The sequence below is a fragment of the Manacus candei genome, unplaced genomic scaffold (genome assembly GCF_025592945.1).
Source record: "Manacus candei isolate 608988 ecotype Guabito, Panama unplaced genomic scaffold, ASM2559294v1 h1tg000052l, whole genome shotgun sequence".
Lineage (NCBI taxonomy): Eukaryota > Metazoa > Chordata > Aves > Passeriformes > Pipridae > Manacus > Manacus candei.
The window spans coordinates 5,048,746-5,066,385 of record NW_026138100.1 but is presented as its reverse complement, the minus strand read 5'-3'; the positions used below and the strand labels follow the sequence as shown (position 1 = coordinate 5,066,385).

The 17,640-nt window shown below is 42.9% G+C and overlaps 2 protein-coding genes across 3 annotated transcripts in view; both read left to right on the top strand.

Annotated features, from left to right (window-relative positions):
- PLEKHG1 (pleckstrin homology and RhoGEF domain containing G1) overlaps positions 1 to 7,444 on the top strand; it is a 55,877-nt gene extending 48,433 nt beyond the window's left edge. For both annotated transcript variants that reach the window (XM_051801531.1, XM_051801530.1), the window contains exons 16-18: positions 736 to 858; positions 1,657 to 3,322; positions 4,284 to 7,444. In XM_051801531.1, coding sequence (XP_051657491.1) covers positions 736 to 858; positions 1,657 to 3,322; positions 4,284 to 5,389 — 2,895 coding nt within the window. In that variant the 3' untranslated portion in view covers positions 5,390 to 7,444. The remainder of the gene's footprint in view (positions 1 to 735; positions 859 to 1,656; positions 3,323 to 4,283) is intronic.
- A 212-nt stretch (positions 7,445 to 7,656) lies between these two features.
- Positions 7,657 to 17,640, top strand: part of MTHFD1L (methylenetetrahydrofolate dehydrogenase (NADP+ dependent) 1 like) — a 148,792-nt gene continuing 138,808 nt past the window's right edge. Inside the window, exons 1-7 of the mRNA XM_051801648.1 lie at positions 7,657 to 7,827; positions 8,941 to 9,025; positions 12,336 to 12,386; positions 12,464 to 12,517; positions 14,033 to 14,157; positions 15,263 to 15,363; positions 16,284 to 16,408. Of these exons, the coding sequence (XP_051657608.1) occupies positions 7,712 to 7,827; positions 8,941 to 9,025; positions 12,336 to 12,386; positions 12,464 to 12,517; positions 14,033 to 14,157; positions 15,263 to 15,363; positions 16,284 to 16,408 (657 nt within the window). The 5' untranslated portion in view covers positions 7,657 to 7,711. The remainder of the gene's footprint in view (positions 7,828 to 8,940; positions 9,026 to 12,335; positions 12,387 to 12,463; positions 12,518 to 14,032; positions 14,158 to 15,262; positions 15,364 to 16,283; positions 16,409 to 17,640) is intronic.

Here is a 17,640-nt window from a genome sequence, read left to right as displayed (position 1 = left end):
ATATTAAGATTCAGGCACTGCTGCAGGTGATGTAATGTTTCTTGATTTATGAGCTCCTGGCAGTAGCTAGGAATGTGTAAACTTAAATATGAAAAGTTTTGAGTAGAATTTCTGAAAATGAGAGTCTTTATCTGTTACTACTGCACAGAAGGTAGTGTTTCCCAGTCTGTATGATGTTTCCGCACGTATATAGTACCTTTGAAAGACTAAAACCCCAGCTTTGAAATAGGCCTGTATTAAATTATCTAGATTTTCAGTTCATTTTGTTTAGTTGATACTGAGGTCATATCTTTGTGCAGTCCATTTATTTTTTTAATTATATCAAATCAGTTATTGAAATTTCTTGAAGCTTACTGTGCATTTCCTCTTTGAAATTACACTATTTGCATTTTAAATATTCGACAAAATAGTATCTTGTATGAGTGTACTGCAGTGTCTTGTAGTTCTCCCCCTTGCTTGTACAAAAGAATAAGTACAAAAGTATGAGTAAGCCCAAAAGAATACCACCATAAAAGTGTATACTAATAGCTTAGTGTTTAATACTAGATGTGGCAACAATACTTTCACAGATATTCTAGGCTCTGAATCATTGCTGTGGCAGTGCTCTGATGACTCATGAGTTTATTAATCTCCCAGTGTGGATCTCTGACCTGTTCTAGCTGCTAATAATTCCTGTGATCAAGACTGTACAAAGAACTGATTTTATTACCTCTCCCCTGCTTTTTTTCTTTAAAGTCACAGGGAGTACAGCAAAACTCACTGCAGAAATCAAAAGGGGGAAGAAAAAGACTTAACAGCCAAGCTGCTGAAAATGTTGAAAAACGGAGAAGTCTTAATGTCAACAAGTGTGAAATGCAGGTATGTAATTATTATTTTTACTTCTACTTTGCTATGCATCATATATATGTCAAAGAAATCTGCTTTACCTAACTACGTAATTTACAGTTTATGTAATGTATTAGTATTCATATCATTGAAATATTCATCTCTATGATGAAAGGCTGTTCTTTTTGGGGCTGGGAAAACAAGCAACTAACCAAACCAATCAGCATTAACTTAAGCCAAAAGGAATTATCTTTCCCTCTCTCTCCCAACCTCTGGCAATCTCTGCAGCATCATGTTGGCATAAGCATGTGGCCTTGCTGTAAATTAGATCTGGATGAAAACTTACTCTGAAAAGAAAAAAGAAATTTTCAGTGGCATATGCTAAAGAGCATAAGATTTCTTTCTGCTAGGGTTATAGGCAGGGGGAAAGGGAGGAGAACAGAACTTTTGGCACAAGCCCAGAGTCAGATTAGCTTAATCCAACTGTAAAACTGCAGAGTTAGCATAAAAGGTTTAATCTAACCCCTGCCAAACAAATTTGCCTTTAATTACTCATGCATTAACATAAGCTACTGTCTTGTATTTGAAGTAAGATTTTATTAAATGCCAAGAGTGAACTCTGAGCCATGGTAAGGATTAGAAGACAAAATAGTCTGGCACTGCCACCGTTGCTCCCTGGCTCTCTACTGAGGAGCCTGCTTGCCCTGTCCGCCTGCACACGATTCTATGCTGCAGGACCCACTAGTGCTATGACAGTTCTGTGAATGGAGGGAATTGCTGTATTATTGCAGGGATATGCTAATGTTACCTGCAAATTTGAAATCTTCACAGAGCTCCAAGGACCCCTCAGATGAAGAGTCAACCCAGCTGAATACTGACCTTCCATTTTCCTGCGCAACTAGACAGCCACAGTCTCCTAGACAATTCAGCACAACCCAGAGCAACTCGCTAATCATGAATATCCTGGGAGGAAGTACCTCTGTCAGAAACATCTGGACGGACCATCAGATCAGGCAGGCATTGTTTCCCAGCCGGCGTCCACCTTATGAGAACGAAGATGATGAAGACGATTATCAGATGTTTGTACCATCACTGACTACGTCCAATGCAAGCTCAGCTGTCAGTGGAGAAAGGAGGGGTTCTTCTGGGCGTCCATGCAGCTGGCATTTGGGGGTAGTGCATCAAAATGAGACTTCCAGCCCCACTCATCACAAAATTGTCAGACGGGCCAGTAGTGCTGGTGAAAGTAACACGTGTCCAGCCAGCACAAGATGTAAAATAGTGGAGCGTGGTTCTCAAAGGGAAGTGAAGATAGCAGAAGTGAGCAGTAGGAATGCATATCCCAAATCTTCAGAGGAGTTGACTATCGATGATATTGAACATGTTTATGATAATATAAGCTATGACGACTTAAAGCTGATGGGTCTGACGAGAAGGGAGGAGACACACCGTGGTCCCCAGAGATCTGCTAGAGACTCTCTCTATGAGGCTGAAAACAAAACCGGCTTAGATTCACCATCCAAAAAGAGGACAGCAAATCAAAACAGGGCCTTCGTTTGTGTTAGTAGGGAGGAGATCCTACTCAGTAAAGAAGCACCTACTTCAAGTTTGGATGAGCTCAGGATTGTTGAAGACAACATCTATGACACCATAGTGCTTCCAGAAACACCACTATTGAATTTTAAATGTGACCCCTTAAAAACCTCTAAAAGGAGGAGTTTTTTGGAAAAGGACTTTGCATATTGTGACAATCTACAACATTTTGTTTCTGAAGAGAGTCTCCAGTTCAGTGAAGATGAAAGTCCTTACCATCGTGTTCCCATTGACAATGACTATTTGAGCTTAGTAGATAGCTCCTCCAACTCTGATTCTCTGTCCCATAAGTCTGCAGCAGATAAACTCTCAGAGGAAGTAGATGAGATTTGGAATGACCTGGAGAACTATATCAAGAAAAATGAGGAAAAGACAAGAGACCGTGTCCTTGCAGCCTTTCCTGTCTGTAAAGATGATATGCAGGAAAGGCTGCATGCTGGTAGTACACCTGAACTGAGTAAAGATGTAGAGTATTCACTGTCTACTCTCTCTCTGCCAGAAACTCCTATTTTCCCTAAAACTGTGAAGCCCAGGGCTGCCACCATTAGTGAGGCGAATCTCAGACTTGAAGACACTACACCATGCAAGAACTCTTTTATGAGTCTGAACAGATCTTCCTACTCCAGTGAGATACCTCTTGTAGATAGTCCATATGAACCTGCCAACAACGTTCTGTCCAATGTGCGTGCAGAGAGTGTGGAAAATGACTTGGCTGTTGTGGATAAAACAAAGAACAGAGTTTTTATGATGGCAAGGCAGTACAGTCAAAAAATTAAGAAGGCTAACCAGCTTTTGAAAGTTAAAAGTCCAGAGCAGGAACAGCCAGCTAGCAGACAACAGAAACTGAAACACAAAGATCTTGCTGCTATTCTGGAGGAGAAGAAACAAGGGGGTCCTGCTATTGGTATGTTAAAAATGTTTCTACACGGATACATTTCTTGAGTAACTTTCAGTGAACTTTGCGTTCTGAACTGGAAGATTATGAGTTTTCCCCACCTTATTCATTGAGTATCAGTATCGTATTTTCTGTGTTACCACTGAGATGAGTTTTCTGGGACTGCTTTAACATGAATAGTCCCTTATATCTCATTTCTTGTCATTGCTTGATAACCGTGGGAAGAAATAGCAGGGTGGTGTCAGGAAAGAGCAATTAAACTGAGACTGGAAATAGAAATCATGCTCAAAGCACTATTGGCCTCTTTACAGAAAAACAGTTATTTTCTTTAATAGTGTGATCTTCAGAGTTTGACTAAATTGTTTATTTTCAAGATGGTTCACCATCTAACAAGCCATGTACATTTGCTCAGATACCATCCACAGTCACACCCATAAGCACAAGGAATGGGGTTAGATAAGAAAGAGGTGGTGGTCTTGTTCTGTCCATGTGCAAAATCATGGATACGCAAGAGTTCTGGAACTATTTTTGTCCATTGTCAATTGAAACAAATTGAGAACATGGAGCCAGCAGACTCCATGCACTAGAGTGTCATTCTTGCCTTCTTGTGATATTTATAAAAGTCCCTAAATATCTTATTTACCAGGCCATTTTTAGAATGTTATTTTCCATTTTAATATGAAACAAGCAGCATATTGTTGGAACTATGGGCTGCATTGTGTCCTGCGTGACTGCTCACCGTAGCAAGATATTTTATGTTTCTTTTTCTCAGTACAGTGTACTGAAATGCAATGCAAAGGGTCTTTCAGCCTCCATTGTTTCATGTTACTTTGTTGAGGCCGAATATATTCGCACAACTTGAAAGATCTTCTCTTGACTGATACTAAGCATTTTGAGATTTTTAAATTTTCACATAATTAATTGGAATGGATTCCTTGTCTCTGCTAAGTGTATTCTCTCTCCTTTCCAGGTGCCAGAATAGCTGAATATTCCCAGCTTTATGACCAAATTGTCTTTAGAGACAGTACCCCTAAGGTCCAAAAGGAAGCCTGGGCCACTCCTCAGGAGCCATCAGCTGGGAGGTTTTCCACACCTGTGGCCACATCACCTCCCCATTCCCAGCCTGCCAGTGAATGCCCAAGAGCAGAAGATTGGCTTTTGCATTCTACATACAGTAACGGCGAGCTGGCCGACTTCTCTCCGTGGTCTGAATCCCAAAACCTGAAGTCTAAGAACTCATATACAGAAGCTGGTACAAAAAGTAATTCAAAGCAGTTGCTTTCAGCTGGATTGGTGCCTTCCCTTCAGATTTCTAACCGTTTACATGTCCCAGCGCAGAGGTGGAGCGCCATTATAAGCCAACCGAACAAAGAGAACTTACATCAAGATCACATCTATAATTCACTTGGGAGGAGAGTAAGCAATGTAAAACCACAGGCATACAGTAGGTCGCAGTCATCTTCCTCAATTGTGGTCAACAGGTCTGGAGAATCAATTGTATACACTAATGAAATTGACAGGAAAAAGCTCCATTTGAATAGGAACTTCCGATTCAACAATCATCAATGTCCTGGTATTGCTTCAGCGTGTACAGGGCCGGAGATGAGAAAGCAGATCCCTGAAAACTGTTCAGATATAATTCTGCAGGATTCTCAAAAAGTCCTGAGAGTAAACAGGGCCTCCCCTCTGACAGCACAGATGGCCACTCAGAACTATTTTTCGAATTTCAAAGATTCTGAAGAAGGAGAAGGGGATGATGATGATGACTATGTTGAAATAAAGTCTGAAGATGAGGGATCTGACTTGGAGACTTCTCAGAACCAAACAAGGAAATCAGATCCTAAACTGCGTAATGCAGACGCTGTTCCTTCTGAAATGCTCTGTGGCAAAACTGTCTCCTGTACTCCCGCAAAGTCTGCCAACAGCAAACAGGCGCTTACCCCATATCTGACTGCATATAGTGATTCAGATAAACTGAATGACTACCTGTGGAGGGTACCATCTCCTAATCAGCAGAATATTGTACAGTCTTTAAGGGAAAAATTTCAGTGCCTCAGTTCAAGTAGCTTTGCTTGATGCTTTCAATAATTTCTAGCTGTACTGCCTTATTATGACAGAGTATATACTAGGACAATCAGTACTGGCATCATGTATTTCCACAATATTACACAATCAGGCATCGTATCACAATAATATTGTAAATAGATGTGAACTGTATCTTTTTTTAAGTGGTTTAGAATACTGAACATAAAAAAGGCCATATGTGCACTGTCTGGAGTCCCTCTCTGGAGCGCAGGTGGACTTCTCATCTCGTATTGGATCTCTTCCCTTGTTAGGTGTCATAATCACCTCATTCTTACCATCGAACCAGGTCTGATACCATTTGATTCTTAAAGCATTTTATCATGTGGAAACCTTAGTATTTGGACTTTCCAGTTGGTTTCCAATGTTCTGCCTTCAGAATACCTGCGTGAGTACTCTGCCTACAATACAGGAGCATTTAGCTGAGTAGCTGCTCCTGTGGCTGGGCAGATTTCTGAGGAGGGTTCTGGTAATTACACCAACAGACAATGTGCGTAATTGCACATACTTTTTTGCACGTTACTTTTCATCAGACAGATTCCAAGTGTGTGGGACCAATGCATATGCTATATTACTTTACAACAAGCTTCTTATATTTTAAACAAAATTTAGTCCTAGTGCTTGATAGCCTCTTCTACTTTCTGGAACTGCATAGTCAGCAGAAGACAGGCAGTGGTGGCTTTTTATGAGAACCTGTGGATGTGACATAGTCCTCGTCTGGGGAATGGTTCTGGCAATAGAAGGGGAGCTCCACTGCTTGTGAAGAGGACTAGACCAGTTTTGGAACCTCCAGTGATAGTGGTGTTTGTGACACACAAGGAAAATTTGAGTATCATGTAGCTCAGCACCCAGCAGTTGAAAGCTGCTGTGTGAGAGTTTGCAAAGTAGCTGTGACCTGTTGGACCTTTGTTCGAGTCCCAGTGTCAGTAACCCTGTGAGAGAATGAGGCTTGACCAGGTACTTGGGTGAAATACTGATCATGGGGCATGTTTAGCCCATAGTGTGGTTCAGTGACACTGGTGGTTGAGTGACGAGCAGCCGTCCCCAGGGCATGCATCTCCTGTACTGGGAAATAACCCTTCCTGACAGAGAGAGGTAGAAGATGTATTTGCTAAATCAACCAGGGCTAACTCTAATCCAATTTGTGTACAATAATAGTAGATTAAAAAATGAGAATACATTCCATTATTTTGCAAATAATGTATTGAATAAATGCTGCCATTTAGAGCAAAGACAGGCTTTCCAATATCAAGCATACTTACTCCTCTTTGTCATCTTTGTTGCACAGCTTTGGATTCTGTTACTTGAAAAGATTGTACTTAAAGGAGAGCCTAAATATGTCTACACTGATCATTTTGTGTGACTGTTGTTCTGTTTTGGTGCTTAAATTCTTCAGATTACATGGATAAAGCCAGTACCGAGTTAAACATATCAATATACAAAGGAGTTTCATAGAAATGTTATTTTTACTAACCACTTATCACTCCCCTAAGCTGCAGAGCACTGTACTTCTGGAACAGCTGACTGTTTACTATGTTGGTTACCATGAGGAAAACCTGAAGTTATCAGTGTACAGCTAACTACTTGTCGAATAAGATTTGAGGACTTGAATTTATTAGAATGGATTAAATTATTTACCACGCATATCTTGCATTGGCTAGAAATGGTTATTTTGAGGGCTGGTTGGTCATGGTACTTGCTAGCTCATACCACAGGGATACTTGTTACAGTCAGCACATCCACTGTGATAGGACCCGTATCTAGTAGAATCTGACTGAGAAATAATGTTGTACATATTTAAGACGCTGAGGTGTAGCAGAGCCCGTATTTATTTAATATAGCTTGTAAAGTACTGTAAATATGGATAGAAGGTAAATATGCGCGCGCACGTGTCGATTTGTTTAAACGGCTTAGGGGAATGTTTAACTCGCATCTCATGCAATCAGTGGAGTTGGGAGGGAGGGGTAAAAAAAAAACAACAAACAAACAGAAAAAGGGACTTCTACTAGCATTGTAACTTCTCCCAGGGGCCATTTCATACTATTTTTAATAAACGTTGAGTATGCAAAAGCTTTGGGTGCTGTTCCTTGGGGAGGGCGGGGGAGGGAGGTGATGGGTTCTCGCTGTCGGAGCTGATGTTTGGAGGTGACTTGGATGGTGATTTTTTGTTGCAAAAAAGCGGAAGCGAAAGCGGCCGAGCGCCGGGGCGGGGAAGCGGGGCGAGAGGGCAGGCGGTGCTCCAGCTCCGCCCGCCCCCTCGCCCCGCTCCGTCCCGGCGCCGCTGCTGCACCGCCGCTGCCGGAGCGCTCCGGAGGGATGAGGAGCGCGGCGCTGCGGCGCTGCCTGGCCTCGGCGCTCCCCGCCGCGCTGCCGCCGAGCCGCGGGCTGTGCGGGCGGCACCCCCGGGGTGGCGGCGCGGCGGCGGCCGCCCGGTAAGAGGCGCACGTGGGGAGGCAGCGCCGGCTGATGCAACCGGGGGAGGGGGGGGGTATGATGGTGTGAGCATGGAGGGAGGAGTGGTAAAGGGGATTTTGGGGATGCTTCCTGACCGGGTGCGTCGGGTTGGGTTTTGAGGTGGGTTTTGGGGGCCGTCGTAGTGAAATGCCCCCCTTCCCCCAGAACCACTCGGTTGGGCTGTTTTTTGCCATGGCTTTTTGGTTTTGTGGCATTTTGAGAGCGCGCACAGCAGCCGTTATGAAGTGGTGGTTCAGTGAGGCTGTGCGCAGATGAGTTCTTGGAAAAACGTGTCCCACGTCGCCCCCACCTCACCGATTCAACCTTGGCTGGGATAGTTTGCCACGGCATGAATTTATCGTTGGCTTTTGCAAGGGGCACGGTGCGAGGTATCAAAAATCCACTTTAGGCTGTGTTTTCCTCCGTTTGTCTTGCTTTGCTGTGGGGAACAAACACACAGACGTGTTTCTGGAGGTCTCCTCCTTCCTCTGCTGGTTTAAGTGTCATCTGTAGGTGCGAAAGGTAACAGGAGAGCCGACAGACACTTACCCAGAAATTTTTTCCAGAAAGCATTCACAGTGCCTGGCTGTCACCAGTTTTTCCAAGAAGCAGTGTGGCAAACAGAGCTCCTCTGTCTCCCTTCTGCCAGTGGTTTTGAATGTCATCCATGAAAGTGGATGGTCTGCTGCTCTTGGGGCTGGTGTTAAGCTGTGCCAGCCCCAGGTGTAAAGGCTTCTGCATCTGGCCGAGGATTTGGAAACAAAGGACCCACCTGAACGGAAAGTGCAGGATGGTGGTTCCCTGGTGCACTTCCTGTGGTGGGGCTGGACAAGCCTTCTCATGAATTATCAGTCTAGCTATAATGTTTTGGGCATGTCGGAGCAATGACGCAAATAGCTGTAAAAAAAAAAAAATTCTCTGTACCTATGTGCTGAACACTAGCCCTCAGAGTTTACATCCAACCATAATTTTGGTGATTGAAAGCATATGTGCCTAAGCATTTATGTTATGTTGCTGACTAACATAGGTTTCTGCTGACTAATGTTAGGAAGGTTTATTTTGTTAAAGATTTGCTTGTTATTGTGTTGCAGCAAAATCACCGAGAATGCAAAGAAATCCTTGGCCTCTCTTAAGAGACAAAACCCTCAGCTTGAGCCAACACTTGCCATTGTTCAGGTAAAGTACCTCCGTGTGCTCACTGAATCTCCTTTGCTACCACTCGTTGTGTGAGACTTCAGAAACACATGATGCAGAAAGTAACTTTTATTCTTTTTCTATAAAAAATATTATCTGCTTTATTATAAAGCCAAGCAATAGGAGGAGGTAATTCCACTAGACTGTAGATTGCCCTTTTCTTCAGTTCTGAAACAGCCACAGCAAACTTCAGACTGTGGGAAAGCTTTGCAAAAGAAAGGGATGATTTTATCCCTTCCTCCTTTTGCTAATGTAGTCTTCCCCACTGTGAGTATGGATAATTTTTTCTCACAGCTCGTCTAAGTTGATTGGCATAGTTGTATTAAAGCGGTTGTCCTCAACCTTTATTTAGCTGGAAGCTTTTTTTGCAATCCTGAACAAAGCGTTTATGTGCCTGAAAACAGTGGGTGTCCCTTCACCTCCCACCCCTGAAATAACATTGCCAGGGTTAATGAAAGACCCTATTGCTTCCTGTCAGCCTTGTTACCTTTGGGCAGCTGCAGCTTATCACTGTGTTACTGCTGCTCTAAGGAGAGGAAAACCATACTGAAAAGTCCCGGTCGAGTGAAGTAAGTGTCTTGTGTGAAGTGTCAACATCCTGTAGAAGCAGCAGCACTTTGTGAAGGAATTTTGCAGTAATTGAAAGTTGAAAGTTGTTGTTTTATTAATGCTGTGAAGAGCTTTCCTTTCCATCTCACTCAGGCCACCATCTTTCAGACAGGCAATCAAAATCAGAGATGAGGATTGCTATGCCTGCAAAGCTGAAAGATGTTGCTCTTTAGATTTCTTAAGGTTTCAAAGCCAAGAAACTAGGGATGCTTGTCATTCGGAGTGGGACCCCGAACCATGCAGGCAAAATGTCTTTGTACTGTTTCCTAGCATAGTGGCATTGGTTTTGAGTGGGCACACACTGAAACTCTGATCCAGTAGGTTTTAATTTTAAAACCCAACTGTAAGTGTTTTCTAAGTACTCATAGTGAATCTAAGTAATGCAACAACAGCTTTATTTCAGTAGATCTTCTAGTGAGGCTGGCTGAACAGGCTCTCCCGTCTCTTACCCTCCCTGGTAATTGCATTTAATGTTTTCACAAAGCCTTCCGAGGCTATAAGCTTAAGGACTTCTAGAAAAGTGGTGACTCATCTTTTCAGTGACCTGTTTTTTCTCGCTCCTGTTTTGTCTTCATTCAGTTGTACCAGGAGCTGGACTGGGTTTGTGATCCAACCTGAGATCACAGCCTGATCCAGCTGCGACCTCAGCCTGAGAAGTCTAAAGAGGCTTCCTTTCAACCACGTTCGTCCCCTAAGTCTGGTTTTCTGCATAGCCACGTGTGTTTTATGCTGACACAAGGAAAGGGATGTCCCTCTTGTCCCTGCATATCCCACTTGGTTTTGATCATGGTTTTGATCATGTTCCTACATGGCTGTAGGAACATGTGGCCAGATCCTTCTGGGTGAAATTCAACCAAGCTATGTTCTCCAGCTGTCAATCACCCTAGCTCTAGTCTGGTTGTAAGGACTGAAGCAGAGCTCATTCTAAATGTGTATTTGGTGGTACAAAGAAGACTTGCTTTAGTCTACAAATGCTCTTGTGTGCACCGCTCTACCAAGTAATGTGGGCAAAGCCTTAGGATTCATGCTGCTCCCCATATGCCTCATTGCACCTAGAGGAGCAGAGGGAGGGCAGTGAAATTATCTCCTTTGCCAATCACTCCTGGGTAACAGCAATTGGCATCACATGGCACCACCTCTTCAGAAGTACTGAGAATGAGGATTTGTAGACTGAGCCTGCTGTGGAATGCTTTTAGGACTATTCTTTTCCTCTTGAGTCAAATGAACCTGAATTGATACTGAGATTGATACCTGCATTGCTTATTATTCATGTTGAGCCTGTGTTGGATCTTTGCAACAGATTGTTGGGTGCTGCTTAGTTTAGCTGAAAACTAAAATGTAGCAGTGGAGCTGTTGCCCTGCAAAGCTCAGTGATCCCCTGCATTCCCCTGTCCTGCTCTTATGCTATGCCAGCCCATGTCCTGAGCTCTGGCCTCACCTGTGCTGTTCCATGGGTTTGATAGGAGCTGGTTCAGGGCAGGTTTCTGCACACACACAAGATAACTGTTCACCTGCCAGTACTGCAGCATTAGGGACATTACAGGCGACAGTGTGGTATCACCAGTTGCTCCATCCCAGTTAAACTCTTGAGCAGTCAGTATGGGGGTACAGTTCCACATTTACTGGCATAGGGGAGCAGCTGCTGAGCTGTCCTTTGACCTGACTCTTTCTCCCGGTGTGAGCTCTGCACAGTGTTCCCACTGCAGCAGCCTCTGTGCTGCCACTCACCTCCAGCTGCCAGATTTGGGGAGTGGGATGCTTGGTAGTGCGGTACCAGGAATGCTGGTGGTTCAGGGAGGGAGCAAGGGGATGGGGCAAGCCCTCCTTCCCACACAGGAGCTGCCCTTTACTGTGAAACCTGTCCTTTTAAATGCTCTTTTGTTCACTGTCATCAGTCTTGAACTATTTGGGAGTAATAGGGATGGCCTTCTGCTTCTTTCTTCTGCTTTTTATTTGTTCCAATACCAGTAGACACAAACATCATCACTATGTTTTTTGCATAGACATGCACTAGTGTTTTTCATTCATTCATGGCTAGGCTTCGTGAACAAAGATTTGGGAAGGGCTCTACCCACATTTGCTACAAGCACGCTGGTGGCTAAAAAGGCCAATATGAGATAGACAAGTCTGGTTGCAAAAGGCACAGCAGAAAGACTCCTTAGGTGATATTGGCAAGACACGATTCTTTCTGCATTGTCTTTTCTCCTCGAGAGTGATCCTGCGTGTGTTCTCAAAGGAGACAGCAGCGTTATAGATGGTGTGTCTCCAGACCTCCCGATTGGAGGCCAGAGTAGACCAGTTATGTTGATAAATATGGCCAAGGCTGAGATGTTTTTTCAGGGAGTCCTTGTATCTTCTCTTCGGGGCTCCTCTCTTGCAGCAGCAAGTTCACCATAAAGCAAGATCTTAGGGAGGCGGTGGTCCTTCATCCTTGAGACGTGTCCTGCCCAACGCAGCTGTGTTCTCAGCAACATGGCCTCAATACTCTTAACTGCTGCTTGTTTTAGAACAGACATATTAGTCTCATAATCTGACCAGTGGATGTTTAGGATTGTACAGAGACAGCGTTGATGGAAGCGTTCTAAAAGTCGTAGATGGTGGTGGTAGATGACCTATGAGCATTAGTGTACTCACATTTTTAAATGTATTATTTTAAAACTTGGTTTCTGTTTTGTTCCCGAAGGCACATAATGATCATTTGATTCAAGAAGCAAACAAGAACTTTGCCAAAGAGGTAAGCTTTAGCTGATACATCTGTTATTAATCATGAGCTACTTGCCTTTGGTAATTTTAAGTATTTTCTTTCGACAGGTTGGTCTACGCATTATTCACATCTGTCTCCCTGAAGGCAGCAGCAAGGATGAGGTAATTGAAATACCTGAAGGACTCTTCCTTTTTTACTTTTGTCATAAACTTCTATTTATTGCTGACACTAATTATTACTTTGACTGACCTCTGTTAACTCAAATTAAGTTTGGGATTGCCTTAGTTCAAATAACAAGTATTATCTCCCTTACTGGCAAGAATGGGGAAAAAATTAATGGGTTTGTCTGCTGTCCCCTGGCAAGCTGGGGCAGAATCAATAGAGTAACATTTTGGTTTTGTGTCTGGTGTTTAACTGCAGCATCTCCTCATACCAGCACACGTATCCTGTCTCCTGCAGTTGCTCTTGTGACTGTACCTAGTTCTTGCCCAAGTTATTCAGGGAAATTAAAGATTAATGGACTTTTTTTTACTATTTTGGAGGGGGGCAGGGAGGGAAAAGAGCTGAATTTGTCTGTTTATTGGTCTTTTAATATTTAAAGTATGTGTTAAAAAACAAACATCCACCCCAAATCACTAGAGGGCTTGAATTCTTTACCTTGTTGAAGGCACAGCACTTAATATCAAGTGTGTTTTTAAATATAGCAAACCATCTGAAAGTAAAACCAGTGAAGGAATGTATAGTAAAAGATGCCACTGTTTCCACCTGGATTCCTTGTACTTTGCGAGTTTGAGAATCCTGCAGCTTGGGAGTTTTGTGTATTGTTTTTAAAATGTTACTGGCTTGCAGTGTAAGCTCAAGAACTGCTTCCACGTACATTGTGAGTAATTTACTGTGAAATTTTGTAGATTATGGATAGTGAGATATCCATTTAAAAAGAATGGGCTTTTGAAATGAAGAACATACACTTTGTTGTTGATAAATATGTTTTATCTGCTGAATAACCCAGTTTAGAGAATAAGTAATCAAGAAAAATAGTACAGTCTCAGATGTCAAATGTGACCAGTTATAAACCACTTGAACTTGCATCTGGTTCAGTATTTGAAATTCTTAAACTTTTGTGCAGTACCTTTTCAACATAACAATACTTCACCAGACAATTGTCAGCTCTTAGGATAAGGGTGTTTTGAGAAGGAAAATTTATAATGATATATGCTGGTTTAATAAAATTAATTTTCTCTTGTAGAATTGTTTTTTTTTAGTGTTACAACTTTTTATCCATGTTCTGTGCTGGGACGTGATCTGGTCCAATTTCGAATTACATTTTAGCGAAGGTGTCTTGTTTCTAAAACATCTGCTGAAGCCATTACAGTGATGAGCTTTTGCTGAGATTTGGAATGATGAAAGAGCAAATGCTTTGGGCTGCATAATGTCACATAATTTGTGTTTATTTTGCAAGATGTTTAGAATAGAGTCAGGTAATTTGGTAAGCCATGGAAATATAAACCGAGGAAAGCAGGTTTTTGCCTTTTTCATTTAGAAGTTGCAGTAATATGCAAGGGAAGCAAAGGTGGCCCTGAAGTAATTTTAAAAAATATACAGATTTTACCCCCTTCTAACTAAATTCTCCTTTTAACTGTTGTTCTGATTTCTAATGCTTTTTATTAACTTCCTAGATTGTCAGTGAAATCTTGAGACTTAATGAGGATCCTAACGTGCAGGGCCTTGCCCTTGACCTCCCAGAAAGCTTATGTAGCAGTAAGGTATTAAATGCTGTGAAACCAGAGAAGGATGTGGATGGGTAAGTGAAGCACAGAGAAATAATATTAGCAGACATGAGGCTGATGGCTCTGTAAAATCAATTTTCCCCTGTGCTTATCGTTAATGGATTCTTCAGTTAATGTGTCTAGCTGTGCTATTGAGCAGTGATAAAAGATGCCTCTGAATCAATGAGAAGTCTTCTGCTGAAGTAATTTTGATCATTATCTTTTTAATCTTTACATAATGTATATTCAGGACATGATCTTTTCAAAAAATAAAAACTGAGGTTGCGATTTACTGATGATACTTAAGGTATTTCAGTACTTCAGTCATGAAAATGGTAGTCACAAAGTGCTGAATTTTCACAAGAAGGATTGATGGAAAAATTGCAGAGAAGGTTTTTACTTCCTTACAGCACTCTCTCATGGTGAGAGAGTAGGCTATAGTTTGGACCCATTAACACAACTTTCTAATCAGTGTCTCTCTCTGAAGAGACCACTGGTCTAATTTAGGTGTCTTGAGTTGCCATCTCACTGCCCTTGCAGCCTTCCTGCTCTCAACTGCAGACTATTACCGGATTTTTTTATCCCTTTCACTTGTTTTTTAATGTCACAAAAAAAATCCGAAAATCTTTCAAAAGTAGTTAGCTTTCCATTGTCTGGAGTACTGGAGATGCAGAAAATGGAAAATTTGGAGCATCCTTGTGTATGAGGGAGAATGCAATGCTGTGTGGAAACACTTGAGTTGCCCCCATTGAGCCAGCCTGAGCCCAGAAGGATGTGCTGCCTCTGGCTTGGCTTGGCTTTGGCAGCGCTGGTCTGGTCTCACTGCAACCACTGAGGTGTTTTGGCCCAATGTGCCATGGGTAGCCCATCATGACAAGTAAAGAACTGCCTGTGTATCGTGGGATTGTGTTACTTATTCAAACTCAGAGATCCCTTTCCTGGCCTCTCTTGAGGCTCAGTGTTTGTCTAACTGGGATTTGGGATGATACAAATTAGCTGCAGTACATGACTATCAAAGGATTTGCTTTTATGAGATGTGTTTGCTCATGGGATTAGCTGTTAGCCATGTTACAAACATTACTGAGGATTTATTTTACACAAACTTCTTTTTTGTTAAATTGCCATGTTTTTCCTCTGCAGATTATCCAGTGTAAACCTAGGACACTTAGTATGTGGTGATGTCTATGATTGTCTAGTTCCTCCTACAGTGTGTGCAGTGATGGAGCTTCTTGAAAATCTAGGTGAGTACTTCTATCATAAAGATGAATTAATTTTAGCATAATTATTTTTCTCAGTTTTAATCCTGACTGGGAGTCAAATTGTGTTTTCTAGTTTGTGTTGAATTCCCATCTGACATATATTTGTCTCCTGCTAGTGAGGAGCCTCAGTGAGATCTGAAAGTAGCATTTGCAGAAATGGGTCTCAGTCCTACAGATTTTAGATATTAGGTAGGGATTAGCTGCCATCAGCAGATTTAATCTCACTAAAGCTGCACAAGACATATGAGTCTTCCAAATGAAAAATATAAACCTTACTTGGGTATTTCACTTGACAGTTTTGATTAGTGTGAACAGTTGGGGAAACTCAGGTCTACCTGTAAATTGCTGCTGAGCAAATATTTTGGTTTGGGTTTTGTTGCGTAAATGCTGACACTGAAATGGCAGATTTAAACAAGCGGGTTTACAATGTATGAAGATACTGTTAGTTTAAGGCACCGTGTCAGAAGTTATCTCTCTCTCAAAAATTCGTAAGTGTTGAAATGAGGATTTCAGTAACAGAACTGTAAATGCTAGGTCAAATGTACTTAGTAACAACTGGGAATGAAAGAATTTGTGCAAAATACCAGAAGAGTAGTACCAGAAATCCAGAAGAGTAGTATTTGCTTGCTAGAATTTGGGAAGTTACCAGGAAACAACTTAAAACCTGTGGTTTGTGTCACTGCATGGGCTCCGAAAGACTTGCCACAGCTGCTGTGGTTGTGCAGGCACACAGCTCTGTCCTGTCGTGAGCCGCTTTGCTGGCACTTCTGGAGGCCTTCGGCAGCAAGTGGCCTGGGCAGAGCAGAGGTCCATGTAGCTGCTCCAGCTCTGTGCCCGGTGGAGCCTGGTGCTTGTGCCTTTGCAGTTGAGGGTGGCTGAACAACTTGCCTTGTGTTGTGCAGGTGGAAAGACGGTGCTGCTGGTGGGAGCTGGTGGGGCAGTGGGTGCTGCCCTGCAGAGCATGCTGCAGAGGGAGGGAGCAGTGATCGTCAGCTGCCCGTGGAAAGCCCCACAGCTGCAGAATGAGGTGAGTGCTTCATCATGATGATGAGGGTCATCCTGCATCCCCACTATCTGGGCATCCCTATCAGCTGCTCCCCTGGCACTGCTCCCCTTCGCTGCTGTTGCCAAGAGGGAGACTCGTTGTTGCAGTCACAGGTGGCACTGGGTCTTGCTGGTAGCCAGTGTGAGTTAGGATCTTTTCTCCTTCCTGCTTGCTCAGAAATGGTGCAAATACTGGCCTCTACCCTCTACCAGAGTTCAGAGAAGGGCAATGAAGCTGGTGAAGGATCTGGAGCACAAGTCTTATGAGGAATGGCTGAGGTAGCTGGGAGTGTTTAGTCTGGAGAAGAGAGGGCTCAGACGTGACCTTAACACTCTCTAAAACTACCTGAAAGGAGGTTGTGGCCAGGTGGGGAATCATCCTCTTCTCCCAGGCAACTAGTGAGAGGACAAGAGGATGCACTCTTAAGCTGCACTGGGGTTGGACATTAGAAAGAAGTTCTTCACAGAAAGGATCATTAGACATTGGAATGGACTGTCCAGGGAGGTGTTTAAAGAAAGACTGGGTGTGGTACTTAGTGCCATGGTCTAGTTGAAATGGTGGTGTTCAGTCGCAGCTTGGGCTCAATCATCTCAGATGTTTTCCAACCTAATTGATTCTTTGATTCTGTGAATATTACGTGTAATAGCCGCTGCTGTAATTTCATTATTTTACACAAGGAGCTGTTAGAGAATGAATTTAAAAACAAATGTGTTAGCTCTCCCTTTTACTTTCTCCAAGAGAAATACCCTCTTTCTTCTTGTCCTGTGATATTGTCATCTGTGTGAAATTATTGTCATTGAATTTGTGTCTTAAAGGTTTGCAAATACCGCATCTTTTGGGACAAGGAAGATCCCAGTCTTTAGCTTTGAAGAGAACTGTAAAAGGATTCAAAGAAATTCAGGAGCCTTAACCCGAAGGGTTTAATTTACATGGTCTCCCTAGTTGCTTTTTGCAGAGCTTTTAGCTGCAACTTAGAAGTTGGTATGACTTCCTGTCAAGCTTCTCAGTTTGTTCCTTAGTCCCAAATGCGTTGTCCCTGGGGCATGTGCAGCGGGGTTCAGATATTGGCTGTGGGAGTGCACATTAGTCCGGGGCCCGTTTTGCCAGTGGCTGTAGGGGTGAGGTGCCCGGGACAGCTCTAGTATTTGACAGCTTGTACCACAGGGTGGCAGCCAAGGCAAAATGATTGTGTCACACCTCCGGGCTTTGGAGGC